General features: G+C 42.0%; 1 protein-coding gene across 1 annotated transcript in view; it reads right to left on the bottom strand.

Moving 5' to 3' along the window:
- The window catches only part of LOC125466873 (V-set and immunoglobulin domain-containing protein 10-like 2), a 66,441-nt gene that overhangs the window by 32,505 nt on the left and 11,042 nt on the right, over positions 1-22,894 (bottom strand). The window contains exons 4-8 of the mRNA XM_059639050.1: positions 20,592-20,945; positions 10,536-10,814; positions 8,719-8,994; positions 4,494-4,754; positions 322-579 (exon numbers count right to left, since the gene is read on the bottom strand). Of these exons, the coding sequence (XP_059495033.1) occupies positions 322-579; positions 4,494-4,754; positions 8,719-8,994; positions 10,536-10,814; positions 20,592-20,945 (1,428 nt within the window). The remainder of the gene's footprint in view (positions 1-321; positions 580-4,493; positions 4,755-8,718; positions 8,995-10,535; positions 10,815-20,591; positions 20,946-22,894) is intronic.

Below are 22,894 nucleotides of genomic sequence, written 5' to 3' on the forward strand. Positions count from 1 at the left end.
GTAACTCTGTTTCTATCCACCCTGCTGCCTGACTTGCTGAGTATTTCTGCCTTCATTTCAAATTACCACAAAACTTGGCATTCTGCTTTTAAGCCAATGTCTTTAATCTTTCCACATAACTGAGATCCCTGATAACTAGAACTACATTGGTTGCTTATCTCAGTATCTGTGGCAACACCTTTAATTAAACCGATGAGAGTTGAGCGCAAAAATCAAAGAATAGCTACTCTCCTACATGGTTATAAAAGTATGGTGTTCAGGATAGATGGCCTAAGTGCAGTAAATACTTTAAAATGAAGACTCTCCTGTGAGACTCCATACCTAGTCGGATGCTGCATGCCCTGCTCCTGCTCAAAGGATGTGTCGCTTGACATATAAACTCCTTGCCACTGTACATTGGACTAGACTGTAGCACCTGATTGTTGATGGAACGTTCAGCTTTACCCAAGAAGTCGCCCCTCCAATTTTTCCAGTGAAGTGAGGCCTGAGGTAAGCCTCCTTCCCAACTACATGACAGCATGGTGTATTCCAAACTCTTCACCGCAGTAGCTGAACAACTGGGTTTCCCTTCAGGCGACACTGAAAACGGAGAACAATTTTATTCTGTTGGAAGTCATGGCGAGCGAAAGGACACAACAGAAAAGTAATTTCGAACAAGTCTAAAATAGGTTGCAAAACACAAGACCAGCTTATTGTCACATGTATCCCCAAATTAGATTTTCCTGCTAGCCACAGATCACCCCCTTTTCACAAACCTTTTTCAATCTAAACTGATGCCTGATTTTAGGGCTATTTTGCATTTTTGATGACCATGTTATCTCCTGTACTAGTAGTTATACATCATGTTATATATCATTTCCAAAAGAAATTTTGTTCTTTACAAGTTGGAATTTTCTTGCAAAATGGTTTAATGAAATATCAAAACAACCCTGAGAAAACTGATGCATGCTCTTTATTTTTGTCTTTCATTCATTCCATTATTTGGTCAATTTTCCTGCGTAAATTTCAGAGGGCTATTCGTGTATTGCCAATGGCAATAAACTCAGGGTGTCACTATCAGTTGAGAATCTCTTGCTGATTGATTACATCATATTCAAGACAGACAGGATCACATTGTAGGCCTCACCATTGTGAATAATAACTTGCTGGATTGTTCAACAATTGCAAACTGCAGGAAATTCAGCCTTAGATTTAACAACTCTCCTAATGTGACAGCAATGTAACTATTGACAACTCAATCCCTCAAAGCGACCAACTTTATCTCAGTCTCATGCATGCAAACACTCAATAGCTGTCAGAGATTTGTAAAATTTTAATTTGTAATCACTCATTTTCTTATTTTCCCTTACACCTGTTTTCTCTCTCCCTCAATCTTACTTTTTCCTCTTTCAGTTTTTTTTATTCACTAACAGGAGGAGGGTGTTGCTGGCTCGGCAGTAATTTTGCCCAACCCTAATTGCCCAGAGAATAGTTCAGAGTCAGTGGCTCTGGAGTCACATGTAGACCAGACTGGGTAAGGATGGCAGTTCCCTTCCCTAAAGGACATTAATGAACCAGATGGGGCAGTTATCTCCCCAACAATCGATTCAAGATCATCATTAGATTCTTAATTGCAGATGTTTTAATTGAGTTTTGAGAAGATTTGTAGCTCAGTTTGAGGTTTTGGATGTGAGTTTGCTCGCTGAGCTGGAACGTTAGTTTTCAGACGTTTCATCACCATTCTAGGTAACATCATCAGTGAGCCTCCAACGAAGCGCTGGTGTTATGTCCCACTTTCTATTTATCTGGTTAGGTTTCCTTGGGTTGGCGATGTCATTTTCTGCGTTGGTGATGTCATTTCCTGTTCTTTTTCTCAGGGGATGGTAGATTGGCTCCAAGTCAATGTGTTTGTTGATGGAGTTCCGGTTGGAATGCCATGCTTCGAGGAATTCTTGTGCGTGCCTCTGTTTGGCTTGTCCTAGGGTGGATGTGTTGTCCCATTCAAAGTGGTGTCCTTCCACATCTGTAGGTAAGGATACGAATGATAGTGGGTCATGTCGTTTTGTGGTTAGTTGATGTTCATGTATCCTGGTGGCTAGCTTTCTGCCAGTTTGTCCAATGTAGTGTTTGTCACAGTTCTTGCAAGGTATTTTGTAGATGACGTTTGTTTTGTTTGTTGTCTGTATAGGGTCTTTTAAGTTCATTAGCTGCTGTTTTAGTGTGTTGGTATGTTTGTAGCCCACAAACCCACCAACACACTAAAACAGCAGCTAATGAACTTAAAAGACCCTATACAGACAACAAACAAAACGAACGTCATCTACAAAATACCTTGCAAGAACTGTGACAAACACTACATTGGACAAACTGGCAGAAAGCTAGCCACCAGAATACACGAACATCAACTAGACACAAAACGACATGACCCACTATCATTCGTATCCTTACATACAGATGTGGAAGGACACCACTTTGATTGGGACAACACATCCATCCTAGGACAAGCCAAACAGAGACACGCACAAGAATTCCTCGAAGCATGGCATTCCAACCAGAACTCCATCAACAAACACATTGATTTGGAGCCAATCTACCATCCCCTGAGAAAAAGAACAGGAAATGACATCACCAACACAGGAAATGATATCACCAACCCAAGGAAACCTAACCAGATAAATAGAAAGCGGGACATAACACCAGCGCTTCGTCGGAGGCTCACTGATGATGTTACCTAGAATGGTGATGAAACATCTGAAAACTAACGTTCCAGCTCAGCGAGCAAACTCACATCCAGAACGTTTTAATTGAATTCAAATCCCATCATCTGCCATGGTGAGATTTGAACCTGGGTCCCCAGAACATTGTCCGGGTCTCTGGATTAACAGTTGAGCAATAATACCACTAGGTTATCACCTCCCCTTTTAGTGGCTGGTTTAACTCTGCTTCAGCTCCTGCTCTGTCATTCCCTTGTTTCTTTCACAATGCTCACTATGGGGTAAGGAAATATAATGCTGGCCCCATAGTTAACTCCAGCCTTGGAGCCCTATTCAACTCATTCTCAACTCAGGCCTCCAGTAAGCTATGTTGCCACATTAATTGGAGCTGAAATGTGTAGAGGTAAATTGAACCAATAGCCCTTAAATCAGATGCTTCCCCTCCCAGCAGGATTTGATTCATTGTCGCAAAAGTAATGCAGAAGCACAGTGCAAGCTATTCTGATACATCTTCATAATCAGTTGGTGTTCACCTAAATTTTCGGAAATTTGGAGTTGCTTTTGTGAGCTCATGATCATTTCCATAATTTAGTACAGACCAGGAACATTACTGAGAGTGAGCAATAGACTTGCTAAGGTACCCGATAAAGGACCATCAGACAGGGCTGCCAATCTTTATCAATATTTGGTGGCTTTTACTTATTTGTTTTATTCTTTTAAGGGATGTAGGCATCACTGGTTATTTATTGTCCATCCCTAACTACCCTGGAGAATGTGATGGTGAGCTATCTTCATACAGACATGAAATCATACAGTACAGACAAAGCCTTTTGGCCTATTGAGTGTGGGCTGCCTTCTTGAACCAATCCAATTCTTCGGGGGTGTCAATGTACCCACAATGCCCCTAGGGAAGGAGCTCCAGGAAGTTGACCCTGAGACAGTGAAGGACAGTGATATAATTCCAAGCCAGGACGGTGAGTGACTTGGAGGGGGACTTGCAGGTTGTGGTGTTCCCACGTATCTGCTGCCCCTGTCCTTGTGGGTCCGAAAAGTCATGAGTTTGGAAAATGCCGTCTAGGAAGCCTTAGTGAAATGCTTTGGCTGAGGTCAGAGTCAAACTCAACTGTGTGGCTCCCACATTCAGGGCACGGATAGGGTGAATGGTCAAAGTCTTTTCCCCAGCGTAGGGAAGTTCGAAACTACAGGTTTGAGGTGAGAAAGGAAAGATTTAAAAGAGACCAAAGGAGCAACTTTTTCACACAGAGGGTGGCTGCTTGTATGGGATGAGCTGCCAGGGGAAGTGGTGGAGGCTGGTACAATTGCAACATTTAAAAGGCATCTGGATGGGTATATGAAGAGAAAGGGTTTAGAGGGATACGGGCCAAATGCTGGCAAATGGGACTAGATCAATTTAAGATATCTGGTCAGCGTGGACGAGTTGGACCACAGGGTCTGTTTCCATATTGTACATCTCTGTGACTCTATATGTGCAGGTTAGTTGGAGTGGTCATGCCAAATTGCTCAGAATGTCCAGTGAGTGCAAGAAGGGTGGGTTAGCCATGGGAAATGCAGGGTCCCAGGGATAGGGCAGGGGTGTGAGTTTGTGTGGGTCCCGGTGGGATGGTCTTCAGAGGGTCAGTATTGATGTGATGGGCCGAATGGCCTGCTTCCACACTGTAGGAATTCTATGATTCTGTTAACTCCATTCCAGAGAGAGGGACAGAACTGAAAGTGGAATAGGGGAAAACAGTGATGTGCATAGTCTGCCCAGGACATCATTTACAGATGATTTATACTCACATGCAGTGGCTCTGCAGGACCAGTCTGCTCTCAGAGCTGGGTGAGAGGCTCGGCAGGAGTATGTACTATTGTTGGATGTCTCTTGTCCCACCTTTACTCTTGAAATGCTGGATAGACCCTCGACATTGATACCATGACTTTGTGTGTCAATCCACTGCAGAGTTGCTGGGGGATTCCCACCTTCCCATGAGCACCACAGAGCTATATCCTGATTATCGTTAACAGATAGCACAGTGCAGATGGGCTTCCCATCAGGTAGATCTGTACAAGGCAAAAAGGCCTGAAGAAGTTAGTAACTGAGACTACGAGAAAGCCTGGTGTAAAAATTGAACCTTGGATCCTACCTTCACTTTTTTCAGCTGCCTCTTCCCATTTATAATTAGCCAGTGGACAACCTGTTTCCAGTGAAGCAATGCACGAACAGATGAATTTGGAGCAGGAGTGGAACATTTGACACTTCAAGCCTTATTCGCCATTCAATAAGGTCATGGCTGATCTGATCAAGCAAGAACTTATCTACCTCTGCCCTAAAAAATATTCCATGATCCTGTCTCCTCAGATCTCTGGGAAGTGAATTCAGACTCATCACCCTCTGAGGAAAGGAATTTGCCTAATCTCTATCTCTCAATTTTTAAACAGTGTTCCCTAATTCTAGCTCATCCAATGAGGAGAAACATCCTTTCAGTATTCACCTCGTCAAGGCAGCTCAGGATCGTTCACATTTCAACAACATCACATCCTCCTTCTTTTACATTTCAATGGTTACAGGTCCAGCATACCCAACCTTTCCTCAGAAAACAAACCCCTTCAGCCCAGCCATTAGTGAAGTGAACCTTCTCTGACCTGCTTCATCTTGTTGTATTCACCTGTGGGATGTGAATGTCTAATGCAATGATTGTCAGTGTTAGAAATGTAGCCCCCTTTAAGGGTCAGCCAGAACCGGCCCATAGTTCATTTATTTTTACTCACTCATGGGATGTGGGCCAGCATTTATTGCCCATTCTTAGCTATACTTGAGAAGGTGCAGTTAAGTTGCTTTCTTGAATCGTTGTAGTCCATTTGGTGTAGTTTGAGCCACAATGCTGTTATGGTGGGAGGGAATTCCAGGATTTTGACTCCATGACACTGAAGGAACGGTAATACATTTCCAAGTCAGGGGGTTGGTGGGGGATGTTACAGGTGGTGGTGTTCCCATGCATCTGCTGCCCTTGTCCTTCTAGATGTAAGTGGTTGTGGGTTTGGAAGGTGCTGTCTGAGGATCTTGGGTGAATTTCTGCAGCACATCTTGTAGCTAGTACACACTGCTGCTACTGAGCACTGACAGTGGAGGCAGTGGATGCTTGTGGATGTGATGCCAGTCAAGTGGGCTGCTTTGTCCTGGACGGTGTCAAGCTTCTTGAGTGATGTTGTAACTGCACTCATCCAGGCAAGTGAGGAGTGTTCCATTACAGTCCTCAATTGTGGCTTGTCGATAGTGGACAAGCTTGAGGGAGTTGGAAAGTGAATTATTAATTGCAGGATTCCTAGCCTCTGGCCTGCTCTTGTAGCCATTGTACTTATAGGGATATTCCAATTCAGTTTCTGGTTAATGGTAATGCCCAGGGATGTTAAATTGGAGCAAGTGATCCTGCTTGGAATTTGTACATAAGAGCTGGGTTCTGTTGGTTGAGGATGATTGCACTCTTTTCTTAGCTATTTGCAAAATCTTTCGCTATAATTCTGGTTGCACATCAGCACCACTTTCATGATCTTTGGACTCCAGTGTGGAGGGTGTGGGAGAGTCAGAGGACCTCCCTATGGGCCTGCTCCTGTGCCTGGCCAAGTCTATTAACAGGTCCAGGTAAAGGGCTGTGAAAGGGGTCATAGCTGTTGATATCTGCCCCTTTTCTGTGGTTATATTCGCGCCCAGCTGTTGATGGAGAGGGAGCACTTGGTGTCCGCTAATACTGTTTGTGCCTTTAGAGTCAGTCGTATACAGCATGGAAACAGACCCTTCGGTCCAACCAGCCCACTCTGATCATAATCCCAAACTTCACTAGTCCCACCTGCCTGCAGTTGGCCCTTATTCCTCCAAACATTTCTTATTCATGAACTTATCCAAATGCCTTTTAAATGTTGTAACTGTACACACATCCACCACTTTGTCTGGAAGTTCATTCCACACATGACCCTCTCTGTGTAAAGAATTTTGCCTCTCATCTCTTTTGTAAATCTTTCTCCTCTCATCTTAAAAATAAGTCTACTTGTCTTGAAATTCCACCATCCAGAGAAAAGACCTCTGCCATTCACCTATCTATAGCCCTCATTATTTTATAAACTTCTATAAAGGTTACCCCTTAACCTCCTGTGCTCCAGTAAAAAAATTTCCAGCCTCTCCTTATAACTCAAACCCTCCACTCCTGGCAACATCCTGGTAAATATTTTCTGAACCCCTCCAACTTAATAACATCCTTGTTAATAGCAGGGAGACCAGAACTGAACACAGTATTCCAGAAGAGGCTTCATCAATGACCTGTACAACATCAGCATGATGTCCCAAACCCTATGCTCAATGGTCTGAGTAATGAAGGCAAATGTGCTATAGACCTTCTTAAACATTCTGTCTATCCGTGACGTAAACTTGAAAGAATTATGTGCTTAAACTCCTAGGTCCGTCTGTTCTAAAACACAAACGAGGACCCCACTTTTAATTGTATAAATCTTTCCTTTTTTTTACCAAAATGTAATACCTTGCATTTATCCAAATTAAACTCCATCAGCCACTCCTCAGTCCATTTGTGAAATTGATCAAGATCTCTTTGTGATCTTAGATCACCGTCTTCACCCTATGACTTTCGAGGTAAATACTGATTTCAATATCAAGGTGTTGGTGAAATTGATTTTCTGCTATGATGAACTGGGAAAGTAAAAAGAAACCATGTCTTTAAAGAGTATAACCAAGAAATTTCATGGACAAGATATCCCATTGAAATTCATCTCCAATATTCTCAGAGTAACATCCAAATCCATTCTAATGGACACAATGATTTTGCCTCCACTATTCTGTCACTTACTTATCCAAAACATTAATCACTCTTCACATGAGGTCACGCTTCCCAACATCCACTTTATGTTCCAGGTTATGCAAAGTCTGGAGGGATATGTCCTCTGGGACTCCTTGATCTCACTTGGACTGATTGCTTGGTCCTGCAGCATCTGAAGCAGAGGCAATGCTTGGGAGAAGGATTGCTCAACAATCCAGCTGTCCGATCCATTTAGGGAGGGTAATAACGGGGCAACAGTGAATATGGAGCAGAGCGAGAGAGTGACACCACCAAACAATGCAATTTTTATGGCTAATTTTGAAAAGATTCTATTCAGTTCAACGGACTCAGCAGGTCAAAGATTTTGGGGGTCAGCCGCGGAAGTGGGATCGAGACCACAACCAGATCAGCCATGCTCATAATGAATGGTAGAAAAGGCACAAAGTGCTGAATAGCCTTCTCCTGCTCCTAAGTCCTCCATTCCTATGCTCTTCGAAGGCCTCAAAAGATTGCCTGTGGTCAGGTTAAGCTTGTTGGGGACATGGATAGTAAAAGGAGTAACCAATTCACATTCATTATTCTAACACTGTCCCTCTCAGAAGGGCATAAAGAGGAGAGTATAACCTTCTTCTGTCCCCTTTTATCAGATAGCCTGGGTGACCATGTCCCATTGCGAGCTGCTGTTCCTGATTTTAGGTAGGATGAGGGCTGAAGTGGCAACATTTGGTACTATCCATTCATCCTCTGCATTCTGTCTCAGAGCCTATCAGCTGTATGTTTTGAGCACTGCATTGTATGCTGGAGAATGATGTTACAACACAGTTTGGCTGATGGGCAATTGTTTGAGATTAAATGAAAAAGATCGCAATTTTTCAGTAGAAAAGTACAAGATAAACAGTTATAATTACATTCAAAGGTGTGATTATGTTAGAATGTGAAGAAGACTGTTGCAGTTGTGTAAACTGCTTCCATTCTTTACCATAAATTAGTATAGGACAGACATCACAACAATATACAGACGGCACCTTGCACAACAAATATTTATTCATCTCACCTTATAGATTTAAAATATCTTGGAGATCATCTACAATCTGAAAACCGGTCAAGAACTATCGCAGTTTATGGCAAAACCAAAGAGAAACCGCTGATGCTAAGCAAAAGTTTCTTGAAGCCAAAACGATTTGAGATTAAATTCTACTCACAGTAGACAGTGAGTATGATGGTAGTCTTAGTCCTGGCGTTGAGCACCGTGTTGTGTGCGAGGCACATATAGCTTCCTGTCTGACTTCGAGCAATTCTCTCAATGACAAACTGCTGTCCTGTGTAGATCTGTGAGTTGTTGTGGAACCAGATGTACTGGCTGGGTGGATTGGAAGACGCTGAACAGGTCATGGAGACAGTTTCCTGTTCAATGGCTGCATAACCAACAGAGTTGAGAGTGTAAGGAGTGACATTGATGGCTGGCTGATCAGGGCCGTCTAGAAAAGGAAAGATGTGAGCTGACTTCACCACATGTTGTTAAATGTCACAGTTGTCCTTTTAGATTCAACTTCATTGACCACAACTGCGTAATATTGATGAAATTGCAGTCAAATGCCAATTGTACTCTTCATTCATTGCTGGCTAAACTGAATTATGTTGGGACAATGCCAGAATTGACCCAATAATGTTAAAAATACTTGTATTTATAAATTGGCTGAATAGGCTTGGGTTATTTTCCCCTGGAAGCTGAGGAGTGAACTTACAGAAGTTTATAAAATCATTAGAGCCATGGATATGGTAAATAGTCAAGGCTTCTTCCCCAGAGTAGGGGAGTCCAAAACTAGAGGGGCATAGGTTTAAAGTGAGAGAGGAAAGCTATAAAAGGGAACTAAAGGGCAACTTTTTCAAGCAGAGCGTGTTACGTGTATGGAATGAACTGCCAGAAGAAGTGGTGGAGGCTGATACAATCACGAAATTTAAAAGGCATCTGGACGGGTATATGAATAGGAGGGGTTTAGAGGGATATGGGCCAAATGCTGGCAAAAGGGACTGGATTAATTTAGGATATCTGGTCAGCACAGATGTGTTGTCCTGAAGGGTCTGTTTCCATGCCGTACAACTCTATAACTTTGCACTAAGCATGGCTTTAGGATATCCACATCATTATTCTAACATTGCCCCTCTCAGAAGGACATAAAGAGGAGAATATAACCTTCTTCTGTCCCCTTTTATCAGATAGCCTGGTAATGGATAGTATTTGCTGTAAAGCCACTACAGCAGTGTCGGAAAAATGCCAATCATTTTTCTCACCAAGATTCCACATACACCAGTAAAATAATAAACAGATCATCCTTTTTTGTGATGTTGATAAAGATTGCCCAAGGTGTTAAGGAGAATGCTTCCCCCTCATCTTCATACAATACGATAGGATCTTGTGTATTTACATGAGAGAGTTGATGGGGTCTTGTTTTGACATCTTATCCAAAATACAGAAACTCCCACCGTGCAGCGTTAGGGTTATAATGATTAATGGCGAGTATATTGTGCATAACACATTCCACAATGATGATATGAGAATTCAAATGACTGAGATTTGGATACACTAATGGAAAACTGCAGGCTCTTCTGCAATGTAGGATAAACTAGCTGTTGTTTGAACATACCAACAGTTGAGTAATCATTCCAAATCTGGATTAACCTACACACAATATAGGACAGCAATAGAGACTGTCAGATCAGGTTTTCCTTGAGTGGGAATTGAACCTCTCCACTAATCACCACAGAGGTGATAGTGCTACCCACTGAGACACAGTGAACATCAATAACAAGAGGAACCAGCAGCAAGCCAGCTATTAAGAAGCCCCAAATGGAATCAATTACACTGTTTGTCAGTGTTAGAAGATTTTCCCTGGGCCTTAAGTTATTTCACTTCCAGGCCTGAGAGGTACCAGTTGTGCACAAGGCCAGGGTTCACTATAATATTTACAATGAAAACCTCAGCTAATGTGCTTCAGCCAGAGAAGTTGAAGGAACTCACAGATGACGTCGAGCCAAACACTGTCACTGGTCACTTCATTCACCTCGTTCCTGGCTGTGCAGGTATACCAGCCCGTGTGGTTCCTGTTTACTGAGGTCAGGTTCAGTAGACTGTCTGTGGCCTCCGAGACATTGACAGGACCTCTGGACAGAGCTGCCTGCCTGTTCCAGATGTACTCCAGGGGACCAGTTCCATTGTCCACCGAACACAGTAGCGAAATCGCAGACCCTTCAACAGGAGCTGAGACGCTCATCTGGATGGATGGTTTGGTAATTGGAACTATTAAAACAAAGGGAACATGGTCATTTCCACAGAGTGAGCTAACATCATCGATTGCCGCAAGTTCAGTTATAAAGCCACCTCCAGCTCCTGACCACAACTGTTCCTCCTGTTACATTCCAGTGAAGCTCCATGGAAACCCAAGTAACAGCTAGAATTGATTCAATAGCACGTTCAACAGTTCAAAGTGCAGCCACTTCCTTTTAACAGCGGAACGAGTCTATTTTTGTAATTTACACCTCCCTAAACACTTCTTTCATTCCTTTCGCTCTTCCATCACCATCTCCTTCTGCCTACCCCATCATCGTTCTAACTGTTTACTCTCTCCTGCTATCCACTCAAATACAGATCTTCCTTCTTATTCAATACTCACTTTCCCCAGCCCTTTCTCTGCAATGCTTTAAAAACCTGTCACTGAAGTAACTCCACAGAGGCCGCTATCCCATCACCAAGTCACCTGTTGTTGACACGTGGAGAAACCTTGACACAGATCCAGCCCCCGCAGAGCCAGCTCTCAGAGTGAGCAGGATGTCTGAGCCCACTGTTCTTAACTGTCAGCCAGGGCTCCCTGATTGGGGCTGTTAATGTGGTCCAATCAGGAAATTCATATTCTTGAAGATTCATCTGACTACCCTTGTAGCAGTCATTACAGTCAAATTTCAAATTTCCACCTGTTCTGACAGAGACAATGGCCTCAAATGTTACATTTGTTTTTCTATCTTCGCAGATGCTGCCTGACTTGCTAACTGTTGTCCCAACACTGCTGCTAGATTGAATTTTCTGAAGATCACCACTGGCATCATATCACCGGTACATACCATCCAAACCACAGCTACCATATTGCTGGGCAGTTGTTGCTCCCATCGTCTTGTTCTGGCTGTCCCTACAGGGCCTGGTTATTAAAGTGGTAGAGAAAAATCAAGGGAGAATCTAACTAGAAAAGGCTCCTTTCTTACACAAGTTATTGTTTTATTTCATGTGAGCAGCCTGGTAGAAATTACATTTATAAGACAGACATTGTTACTGTGACAATTGGGAAACCCTGGTTAACAGGTCTGCTCCTTTGAGATCTTAAGCCATTCAGTCCATCCCCACTTGTCCTTACAATATCAGATCGGGTTGACCCTAATGCAGTCTTCAACATTAACCCTTTCAGAACCATCAGCTTATTTTTGATTTCTAGCATCCGCAGGGATTTGTTTTTGTTAACTGCATGGAGTGTTTGAAGCTAAATTCTGCATTTAGCGCTTAATTAAACAGCAGTACAACATTGATCTCTCACAGAACATTAGAAAACAGTTGAAGAAAAGCAGTAACAAAAACAAAGTTGCTGGAAAATCTCAGCAGGTCTGGCAGCATCTGCCAAGGGAAAAATAGAGTTAAAGTTTCGGGTCCAGTGACCCTTCCTCTGAAAAGTAGAAGCAAGCAAAGTTATTCAGAAAATAACGCACAGGATTTGGAATATTTACATTGGCCAAATAAACTACTGCATGGACTTGTGTAGTGCTGATTTAGCTATAAAATGATTCTTTAATATTAGATGATGCTCACTCTTCCTTATTCAAAAAAATGGGCTAATTGTTACAACAACAGATCAATATTTATATATTTTTTTCATGTTAATTCCAAAATGTGTTTTTTCTTTACAAAAAGGATTAGACATTGGTTAAGCTGCTTTTGGAATACTGTGCTCAATTCTGTTCTCCCTGCTATAAGAAAGATGTGGTTAACCTTGAAAGGGTTCAGAACAGATTTAACAGGGATGTTGCCAAGGTTGGAGGGCTTGAGCTATGTGGAGAGGCTGAATAGGCTGGGACTATTTTCCCTGCAGCATCGCAGGCTGAGGGGTGACCTGATAGAGCTTAATAAAATCATGAGGGACACAGATAATGGTCAAGGTTTTTTTCCAGGGTACGGGACTCCAAAACTAGAGGGCATAGGTTTAAGGTGCAAGCAGATATAAAAGGAACCTCAGTGGTAACTCTTTCACGCAGAGGGTGGTGCATGTATGGAATGAGCTGCCAGAGGAAGTGGTGGAGGCTGATCCAATTACCACATCTAAAATACATCTGGATGGGTATATGAATAGGAAGAGTTTAGAGGGTCTGATTCCATGTGGGCATCTCTTTGACTCTATGACTGCTACAGAAATAATGATGTAAATTCAGTGAGGACTGGCAAAGTTTTACCATGATGTCAATAGAATGTCACACCTGTAACTTGTTGCAAAACTTCAGACAGGAGGCGATTTAACAAAAAGAGATACCAAGGGGTCTCCTCCACTCAGCAGAAAGTTACCTCTTGCAAACATTACTGTTTTACTTTCCAGGAATGTACAAAAATAAAGTTAAAAATTGATTGCAACACCAGTCTGTGTGTGTTATGGGCCAGGCATCCCATTGTGTAGTCTGGAGAACCACAGCGTTGGGAACTAACATTTTGAACATCTCTCCTCTGCAGTGAAACAAAGGTAATCTCTCGCACCCTGAATGCTGGAATTCAATCACTGTCAAAAGGAATGCAATCCAAAAAAAAATCTACCAAATTGTAAAACCAGCAATCTCAAAATCATCTGCTCAGTTGCCAAAATCAGTGCTCACAATACCATCTAGTAATGACTACAGTATTATTTTATGTGCCTAAACAATTCAAACACTGCTCATTTTCTTTACTTTTTGGGCTCACCTCTTATTTCTGTTCAGAGTCAATACAGTGTGGGGCAGAAGGGACACAGCAAGTCAGGCAGCATTAGAGGAGCAAGAGAGTTGACGTTTCAGGTTGGGGCCCTTCATCAGGACTAAAGGGTATAAGCCTGAAACTCTCCTGTACCTCTGATGCTGCCTGGCCTGCTGTGTTCCTCCAGGTCCACACTATATTGACTCTGAGTCCAGCTTCTGCAGTTATTGCTATCTCTCTCTCATTTCTATTCCGTGCCTATTTTTATTGTGCTACTGTTTGAGACACTTGTTAGGTGTCAACTTCAATATTGTGTCAAGTTTTGGGCAACTGATTATTGGAAGGACATAGAAGTATTGAAGAGAGAGTGTGGAAAAGATTTATAGTAATGGTACTGAGAAAGAGAAAATTTAGGTACAAAGTTAGATTGGAGAAATTGGAACTGTTCTCCTTGGAGAGAAAAATACCAAGAAGAATTCTTATAGAAATCTTCAAAATCATGAGGGAGCTGGATAAAGTAGATGGAGAAACTGTTTCCTCTCACAAATGATCAATAACCTGAAGGCGCAGATATAAAGGGATTTGCAAAAGAGGCGCATTGGAGATGAGAGAATGCTTTTTGCATCTAAAATGAACTATCTGGAAGTGTGCTGGAGGTAGATTCATTTAGGAATTTAAGAGGGAATTGGGGGATCATTTAAATAGAGACGATGTGCAAGTGTATGAGGAAAAGGCAAAAGATTGGCACTAAGTCCTGATGCTCATTTGGAGGATTGGTGCAGACTGTGGACCAATGACCTCCTTCTACGCTGCAGCACTTTTGTGAATCTATGATTTCTTCTCATTCCTCTGGTTAATTTAAGAAAACCTGGTTATATTGGCACCTTTTAAAACATAAATTAATTTCAAGTGGGAGAAAGGTTTCCACAAGGTCAGGGTATCCTCTTTAAATGAGCCCTGTTGTGTCCCATTAAGAGTGGACCAACGGGAACATTTTCATCCCTCTTCACCCAGGGCTTTAAGGACTTAGAGTATCCTGTCTTGAACCAAGACAAATTAAATAACATCAACTGGAGTCCAGTCATGTTTGTTGAAGGCAAATTATATTGGAGTAAATTTAACAAGTTTTTGATGAGGCAACAGGAAGCATTAACAAGGACATTACAGATGATGTGCTGTATTTGGCTTTCCAAAGAATATTTGATAATGTGGCCCATAGCAGGCTTGCCAACAAAGATTGTAGTCGTGAAGAGTTGATTCTCAGAGTGGAGAAAGGTAGGATCCATGCTTTTCTTGATCCAAATGAACTCGGATGTACAGGGTAAAATACTAAAATGGGCAAATGACACAAACCCTTGAAAAATTGTGAAATGTGAGGTGACTAGCAATAAACTTCAGAAATGTGTAGTCAGGCTCATGGCATTGCGCAGATGCAATTTAACACAGGGAACCACAAATGGTACATTGTGCTCAGAAGAACAAGGAGCGGTGTAATTCAAAAGCGGGTGCAGGAACAGAAAGGCATAGGGCTCTACATTCACTGAAGGTGGCAGGACAGGTTAGGAAAGTGAATAAAACATTAACCAAGATCCTGGACTTTACAGTGAAGACATTGAGTACAAGAGCAAGGAAGCTGCAATGAAGTTTTGTAAAAGGAAGGGAGAGGAGATTGACTAGAAGTGGTCAAAAGCAAAGCAGATCTGAGCACAGTAGATAGAGAGAAATCATTCTCATTGGCAGCAGGGGCAAAAACCAGAAGACACAGATTAAGGAGATTGAGAAAAGAAACACTCATTTGGCACAGTAAGTAGTTGGGATTTGAATACACTGCCTGAGAATGTGGTGAAGCATTTTCAATTCTGATTTTTAAAAACAAAATTGAATATGCAACTGAATAGAAAAAAAGGGGTAGTAGGACTAGCAGAACTGCATTTATAGAAGGCCAGCATTGATACAACTGGCTGAATGGTCTTCATGTGTGGTGAATCAATCCATGATTCCACATTATGCTACAGGAAGACCTAATCCATTGGTCTAATAAGCCCAATGAAATCCGATTGCCTTTTGACAGATTAGTCAACAGTGGTTTGTTTCTGGAACGTTTTTGATCTCTGCCAACCCTCCTGATCAACTTGAGGTCGACAGAGGGGGCAGGCTGAAAGTTAGGTTTGTTGACAGCGAATAAGGTACAAATTTTCAATTCTCTCACATTCGTTGCATTGTGGTATAGCTTGTAGTATTCCTGACAATCATTCCACATGCACCATATAATCTCATCTCTGAATGCTGTAAGGTCTGTCTCTTCAGCCATGGTAACTGGTCTAATGGGATGGTAACACTTGTTCCTTAACAAACATCAAAACTAACAGCATAGCCATTAGCACAGACAAATTCTATTTCTGCTGGCTGGTCATGATTAACCAGTTCTCCCAGAAATAACTAAGGTATCTTCTCCAATTATCTCAGCTAATGTTAATCTCTGTCCTAATGAAAGTGGGTGTTCTACTTTTTGGTCCTCTTCACATGTGTCACCATCAGGACTTCCACTGTTCTGAAACTGTATCTCTTATTAGCATATCATCTGGAAATGAACAACAGTTTACAAATATAGGATGGATTAGTGATGGCTGGATATTGTCTGTCCTTAAAGTCTTTATTGATTCATAGTGTCGACACTGGGTTTTAGCATTAGGTGTTTGGTTTGTGCTCTCTTTTAGCTTGTCACATGCCTCTGCAGCATCCATACCTTATAAAGCGAATTGACGCTGCTGTCGTCTTCAGATATTTTCCTCTCAAGATATGCTTTTGAGTCTGTAATGGCTTCTGCTTGCAACACAATCTGAGTAGCTTTCTCTAAAGTTAAATCATCCTCGGACTGTAAGAAATCTGACAAAGTTTCACCATCAATTCCAACCACAATCCATCTCTAATGGATTGTCATGTTAAAGCTCCATATTCACAATTATCCACTAATACTTGGAGGCCATTAATGAAATTGTCTATGGATTCACCTGGGAGTTGAACTGTTCAAAATCTTTCTCCTTCAAGAAATTGATTTGTACTTAAATAGAAGAAATTACCAAATGGATTTGTTCTTAAATTGAAGTAATTATCAAAATCTTTTAGAATATCTTCAAACAAGTCTGCTCACAACATCATCTGCAATCGATTCCATTGAACATGGTAGTTAATTAACTTGCTCAGTTTTAGTCTTAATCCTCAGTTTTGAGCCAAAACTGTATCTTAAGAACTGTTGACAGCATGATGTCCCATCTTATGATCTGCGTGGTCCTTCTCTGGCCTTAAAGCTGCTAGGAGTTAATGTATCAGAGATAATGGGAACTGCAGATGCTGGAGAATCCAAGATAATAAAGTGTGAAGCTGGATGAACACATCAGGCCAAGCAGCATCTCAGGAGGACAAAAGCTGACGTTTCGGGCCTAGACCCTTCGTATGTTTTTTTTCTCATTTCTTCTCAATGTACTGATCAATATTATTGTAGTAAAGTATCAAAAACTGTATCATTTCAATATTATGTTTGCTGTCATTTAATATTGCATTATTGTATTCATCAATTCTGTTTCAAATTACTGTACTGTTTGTTAGACTAGGAACCATATTTCTGTTGCAGCCTTTCCTTCACTTGCCAATCTTTTATAAAATCTGTTTTTCTGTAGTCCTGTACAGAATTCTGTTCAAACTTTAAATCATACTACTGACCGTACTGTAGTAACCTACTGCTTTTGAACATTTTAATTATTTCTTTGTAATACTTTATCCCAGTATTGATAGCTAGGTTTTCTACCATTTTTCAGAGATTTTTCCACCATTTATAATCATCAGAACAGTGGTTACCATCTCCCTTGAGGCATTCTTCACTTTCTTCGGCCAGGGTGGAGCTTTCCTACATCTTCCTTGTAAAATGAACATTTTCCCAACTTTCACTAGCTAAAACACTTCGCATCTTAGCTTTCTGGCTGCGACTTTTATAAATCTTCCTGTCGAAATCACAACTTTATTATTGAGTCCTTTATAAAGAACAAAGAGCAATGCAGCATAGGAACAGGTCCTTGGATCCACCAAGTTTGCGTCAATTCCTGGTCCTTATTTAGACCCGCTGATCATTGTCCCCATGCAATTCGTATCCCTCTGTTCAACTCCCATTCATATATCTATTAAGATACGCCTTAAACTTTGTTCATGTGCCTGCTTCTACCACCTCCATTGGCAGTGCGTTGCAGACACCTACCACACTGAGTGAAAAATTTTTCACCGCACTTCTCTCCTAAACTTTCCCCCTTTCACCTTGAACATATGTCTCTTGTTGACCTTTCCACCCTAGGAAAAAGCCCCTGGCTATCCATCCTATTGTGCCTCTCAATTTTGTAGACCTCTATCAGGTCACCCCTCAGCTTTTGTCTTTCCGGTGGAAACTGTCTGAGTTTATCTAACTTCTGCTCATAACAAACCCTCCAGACCAGGCAACATCCTGGTAAACCTTCTCTGCCCCTCTCCAAAGCGTCCACATCCTCCTGTAGCAACCACAACAGCACACCATATTCCAAATGTGGCTTAGCTAAAGTTTTAAATCTTTAGCTTTTCATAAGTGTTATTCTACCTTTAGACTTCTCACCATATTTCTAAAAATTTGCACCTTTCCAAAGTAGATTCAGTGATCTTCCTGACTCAATAACCCTCACATACATTTCATTTCTGGGCATTTCACTGAGCCTTGCACTGAGTGTTCTGAAACGTAATGTCATTAAGAGAGATGAGAACTCTGTTACACTCTCCCGTATCTACCCTTCTGGCCTTTGCTCTATTTTTAATAAATTTATTCACTTGCCCCTTTGTGATCTCTAGCTTTACCTCTTGAAGCCTTCAGTTGCTTCTCACAGATGCTCCTTCATTCTGGGCTCTTGTACTTTTTCATTGTGACGGATTCTTCTCATCTAATCTCATGTCCTTGTCCCAGCACTTCTTACCAGCCTTTGAATGAGATTTAGTCTTTAGATTGTTGAACTTGTCTATTTACCCCTTCCTTGGTGGCTGCAGTCTCTTTCTGTTTGTTGGAAATCATTCTTCAGCTGCTGACTTACTGTCCGTGTCTTCTTAAAGAGGGAATACTACTCAAGTGGTAACCTCATTCACTTTCTTTGTCTTTACTTTTGGCTCTGCTAGATTTCATGTCCTCGTGGTAGAGATTAGATCTGCACTGCGGCAAAAATTATTTCCTCAGATGTCAGTGGGCTGGTAATATCAAAGGGCTAGAATCCACAGGTCCAGGTTTATGTTTCTGTGAGACATGGGATCAAATTCCATCATTGAAGCTCATTGAAATTAAGTTTAATCAATAAATCTGGAGTTTAAATCTCAGTAATGTTTGCTATAAAACTATCATTTTGATAACACAATGAATACATAGTTCGCTCATATCCTTTAAGGAGGGAAATCTGTCTTCTCTTACCCATTCAAGTCTACATGTAAAATCAGAAACACTTCTAACTGCCCTCTGAAATGGTCTAGGGACTAATGTCAATGATGCCCATATTGTGAGAGATAAGAACTAACAAGAACAACACCACCAGTACCACTTGGTGGTTTGCCATGTATCAGTACATGGAGCTGAGTACAGGCTGCTGCATTAATTCTTCCTCTGCTTTTGCCATGTCTTACGGATATTGAGTGACTAGTCCTGGAGAATACACCACCATAGAGTATTTGCAGAAGAGACTTTATCCTTAAATAACATGGCAATTGATTGCATGATAGCAATAAATACAAATATATTTGGTTAGGATTAAGTGCTACGAGTTTACGGGCTTTGTACCAATAGACTTACTCCCTACAAAAGATCGAGTCAAACTGCTGGTGTCCACATCAGTAAAATGGGTGAAACTAATGCAAGATGCACATTAACTCCTCCCAAAACATTGGCTTATTCAACAACAGACTGACATATGTATTTCTCTAACATTTATATAATTAGTGCTATCTAAACCTGCTAGATGGCAATCCTTGTAAAAAAAATACAAATGGAGATAATCTAAAGATGCCTCTTGAAGTGATTGGGCTGGGTTTATTTCTTTTGGCAGTTTGATCCACTGGGTGATTTCTCAAAAAGATTTTTAAGGACTATTTGTTTCCAAGACAGTTCATTATCATTTTGTGGATGACCACCTTGTGTTTTGTCATTGCTGAGGGTACAAGGAACTAGTTTCTGTCGATTTCCACTGGTCTATTCCATATTTTATAGAACCTGGTTATTCGAATTCTCTCCCTTCTTTACTTCAATCACTCCCATTCCAAATCTTTGATCAATGATGCCACATGGTGTGCTCCCCATTCTGATTTGTACCGCATATCTTTGGATCACTTTGTATCTCAGTCCATGTAGGAATCGCACACACCTCTAGCATTACCAAGGGCAGCGTCAAACAAGACTGAATGCAAGCCTGCACCAGTCCTGATTATTGTAACCTCTGACACAGCACAAGCTGGGGATTTCTGTTTGCCAATCTCTGCCCATCTCATGATGCATAAGGCATTGCAGTTGAGTAAAGGAGACCCTGAATGGTGCAGTAGGCTTTCTCCAGTCTGATTATCTTTGTCTGAAACATTTCAAGCAAAATCGCAGAAAGACTGCTCAATCTGTTCCAGGTCAGAAGCATCGACTCGAAGGGTGGCTACCAGCTGTCAGGAGGGTGAAATTCAACTTTGGCGACAGTACAAGGCCATGGGTTGTGTCGATGGGAGGGAGCTGGCTACACTTTATAATCTGCCTGTGGTAGAATTTAAATGGTGCACTTTATAGCCATAGAATTGCCGTGGCACAGCAGGAAGCCATTCAGCCCATCATGTCTACACAGTGACATTCAATGAGTTAAATGAATACCTGGTAGTCTAAAGGGTTAATAGTTATTATGTTCATAGTACGAGGGCAAACCAGTGATGGAGGTGGAATGAAGATCGCTCGAATGGATGCTTCTAAAGTTGGTCCCTGTAAATAGTATAGATGGTCAATAAGTGTTCAGCAGTTTGCAATTTCCTTTCTTTCCAAAGGCCTCTGGAGGTCCCTTATGATATTGAGATATAACTTACCCAGAACGTGTAAATCAATAAAGACGTAGACGAGTTTCGCCTCATTATTGGTGTCGTACAAACTTTGACACGTGAATCGTCCCTCAGCTGTGAGCTGCAGGTTGTCTATCACCAGGGCTGCACTGTCAGAGAGGACTTTCACATCTCCAAACGTGGAAGCCATTTTCTGCAGCTTGGCACCCATCCCATAATTGTACAGGATGGCCCGAATGTCACTGAGGCCGGGTTGGGTAAATCCCCAGATGTAAATGGCAGGCACAGACTGGCCACATTCTAGTACCACAGACTGACCTATGACCCCTTTCACCTGGCTCTCGATGTATGTGACTTCCTCAGGATCCAAGATGACCAAACCTGAGTGGGAAAGAGACCAGGTTACACTCATAAATAAAATCAGAGAATTTGTTTTATTTTCGAAAATGCTCAGCAGGCCAGACAACTTCGGTGGAGAGAGAAACGCAACAAGCTGCTGGGATTTCCTTCTTTGTGCTGGACCTTTGGGACCAGGTGCCCTGAAGAGCGAGAGATCTTACATCTCTGCCCCCATTGGTCCCCAGATTGGAGCAAACTAAATGCCCACCCTCAACACCAACAACCCAGCAAACATTCCACCACGTTTTCCCAGTCAGGAAAGCAGCTACCTTTGTTATCCTGTTGGGAAAGCAGGACAGTAGACTGATGATTAGTGAGGGGTCAGGAATGTCACCCTTAGACTTTTTCCCAGAACTTAATCCGTGAAGTGGCAGCAAAAGGAACTGTATCTCTCCAATGCCAACCCACGTGATTATTTACCCTCTGGTTACCATCCCAGCCACTTCTAGAGAGAAATATCTCCAAGTCAATATTTGCTGCCACTTCACAGATTAAGTTCTGGGGAAAAGTCTAAGGGTGACATTCCTGACCCCTCACTAATCATCAGTCTACTGTCCCGCTTTCCCAACAGGATAACAAAGGTAGCTGCTTTCCTGACTGGGAAAACGTGGTCAATATTTCAGATGCATGGCTATTCCACAGAGTTGGAAGAATTTAAGGGTGTAACAGGGCCTAAGTAATTTTAAATAAAGGAAATGCTCAGGTCTTGGGACAGAAACAGTTTTATATTAAGCTCAGAGCATTCAAAATTAGAACTGCATCAGCTGTCAAACACTCTACTCCACTTGTACCTTTACTCCATTACCCCTAACCTCAAATGGGGAACACAGACCCTTAGTGAAGGAGAACAAAACTTCATGACCGCTTCTTTCCTCGCAAAAACACACAGAGCTGAGAGAATCATTAAACAGAATGGAAATTTGGTGAGGGCAGGAATTCAGAGCGGGGTGATTATGGTGGTGTTAATTTTCTTTTATTCATTCATAAGACAATGGCATCACAGTCTGCCAGCATTTATTGTCCCCCCCCCCCAACCCCACCCCCACTATTGCCCAAGAGAGGGAAAGGAATTCCAGGATTTTGACCCAGCGTCAGTGAAGGATGGGGATATATTTCCAAGTCAAGATGGTGAGTGTCTAAGGTTTTGGAGTAGATCTGTAGCTCGGGTTGTGGATGTTGAGGTTGGTTGGCTCGCCGAGCTGGTTTGTTGTTCCACAGAAGTTTCATTACCGTGCTGGGTAACATCATCAATGCAGCCTCCAATGAAGCGCTGTTGTGTTCTCCTAACTGTCATTTAAACTCTGGGGTCCGTTGAGCTGGATTGCCTCACTTCCAGTTTTTCTTCACAAGGGAATGCATATGGGGCCTAGCTCTATGCGTTTATTGATGGCTTTCTTAGTGGAGAACCAGGTTTCTAGGAATTCCTGTGTTTGTCTCTGCTTTGTCTGTCCCAGGATCCTGGTGTTGTCCCAATCGAATTGATGGCTTTCCTTATCTATGCAGATGGAGATGCGTGAGTATTGGTCTTTTTATTGACAGTTGATGTTTGTGTACTCTTGTGGTTTATTTCCTTCCTGTTTGTGCAATATAGTGTTTGTCACAGTCGCTGTAGAGAATCTTGTATATGATTTTGGCCCTGTCCCTAGTGGGTAGTGGGTCTTTGGTTCAGATGAGCAGTTGGGGTAGGGATCATGTGGGTCTGTGTGCTACTCTGATGCCCAGTGGTCATAGGAGACTTATGGTCAGTTCCATGTGTTCCTGATGTAAGGTAGTGCGAAGATCGTGTTGGAGCACAAAACAAAGAACAAAGAACAAAGAAAGCTACAGCACAGGAACAGGCCCTTCGGCCCTCCAAGCCTGCGCTGATCAAGATCCTCTGTCTAACCTGTCATCTATTTTCTAACGGTCTGTGTCTATTTGCTCCCTGCCCA

This window comes from Stegostoma tigrinum, chromosome 32 (assembly GCF_030684315.1).
Source record: "Stegostoma tigrinum isolate sSteTig4 chromosome 32, sSteTig4.hap1, whole genome shotgun sequence".
NCBI lineage: Eukaryota > Metazoa > Chordata > Chondrichthyes > Orectolobiformes > Stegostomatidae > Stegostoma > Stegostoma tigrinum.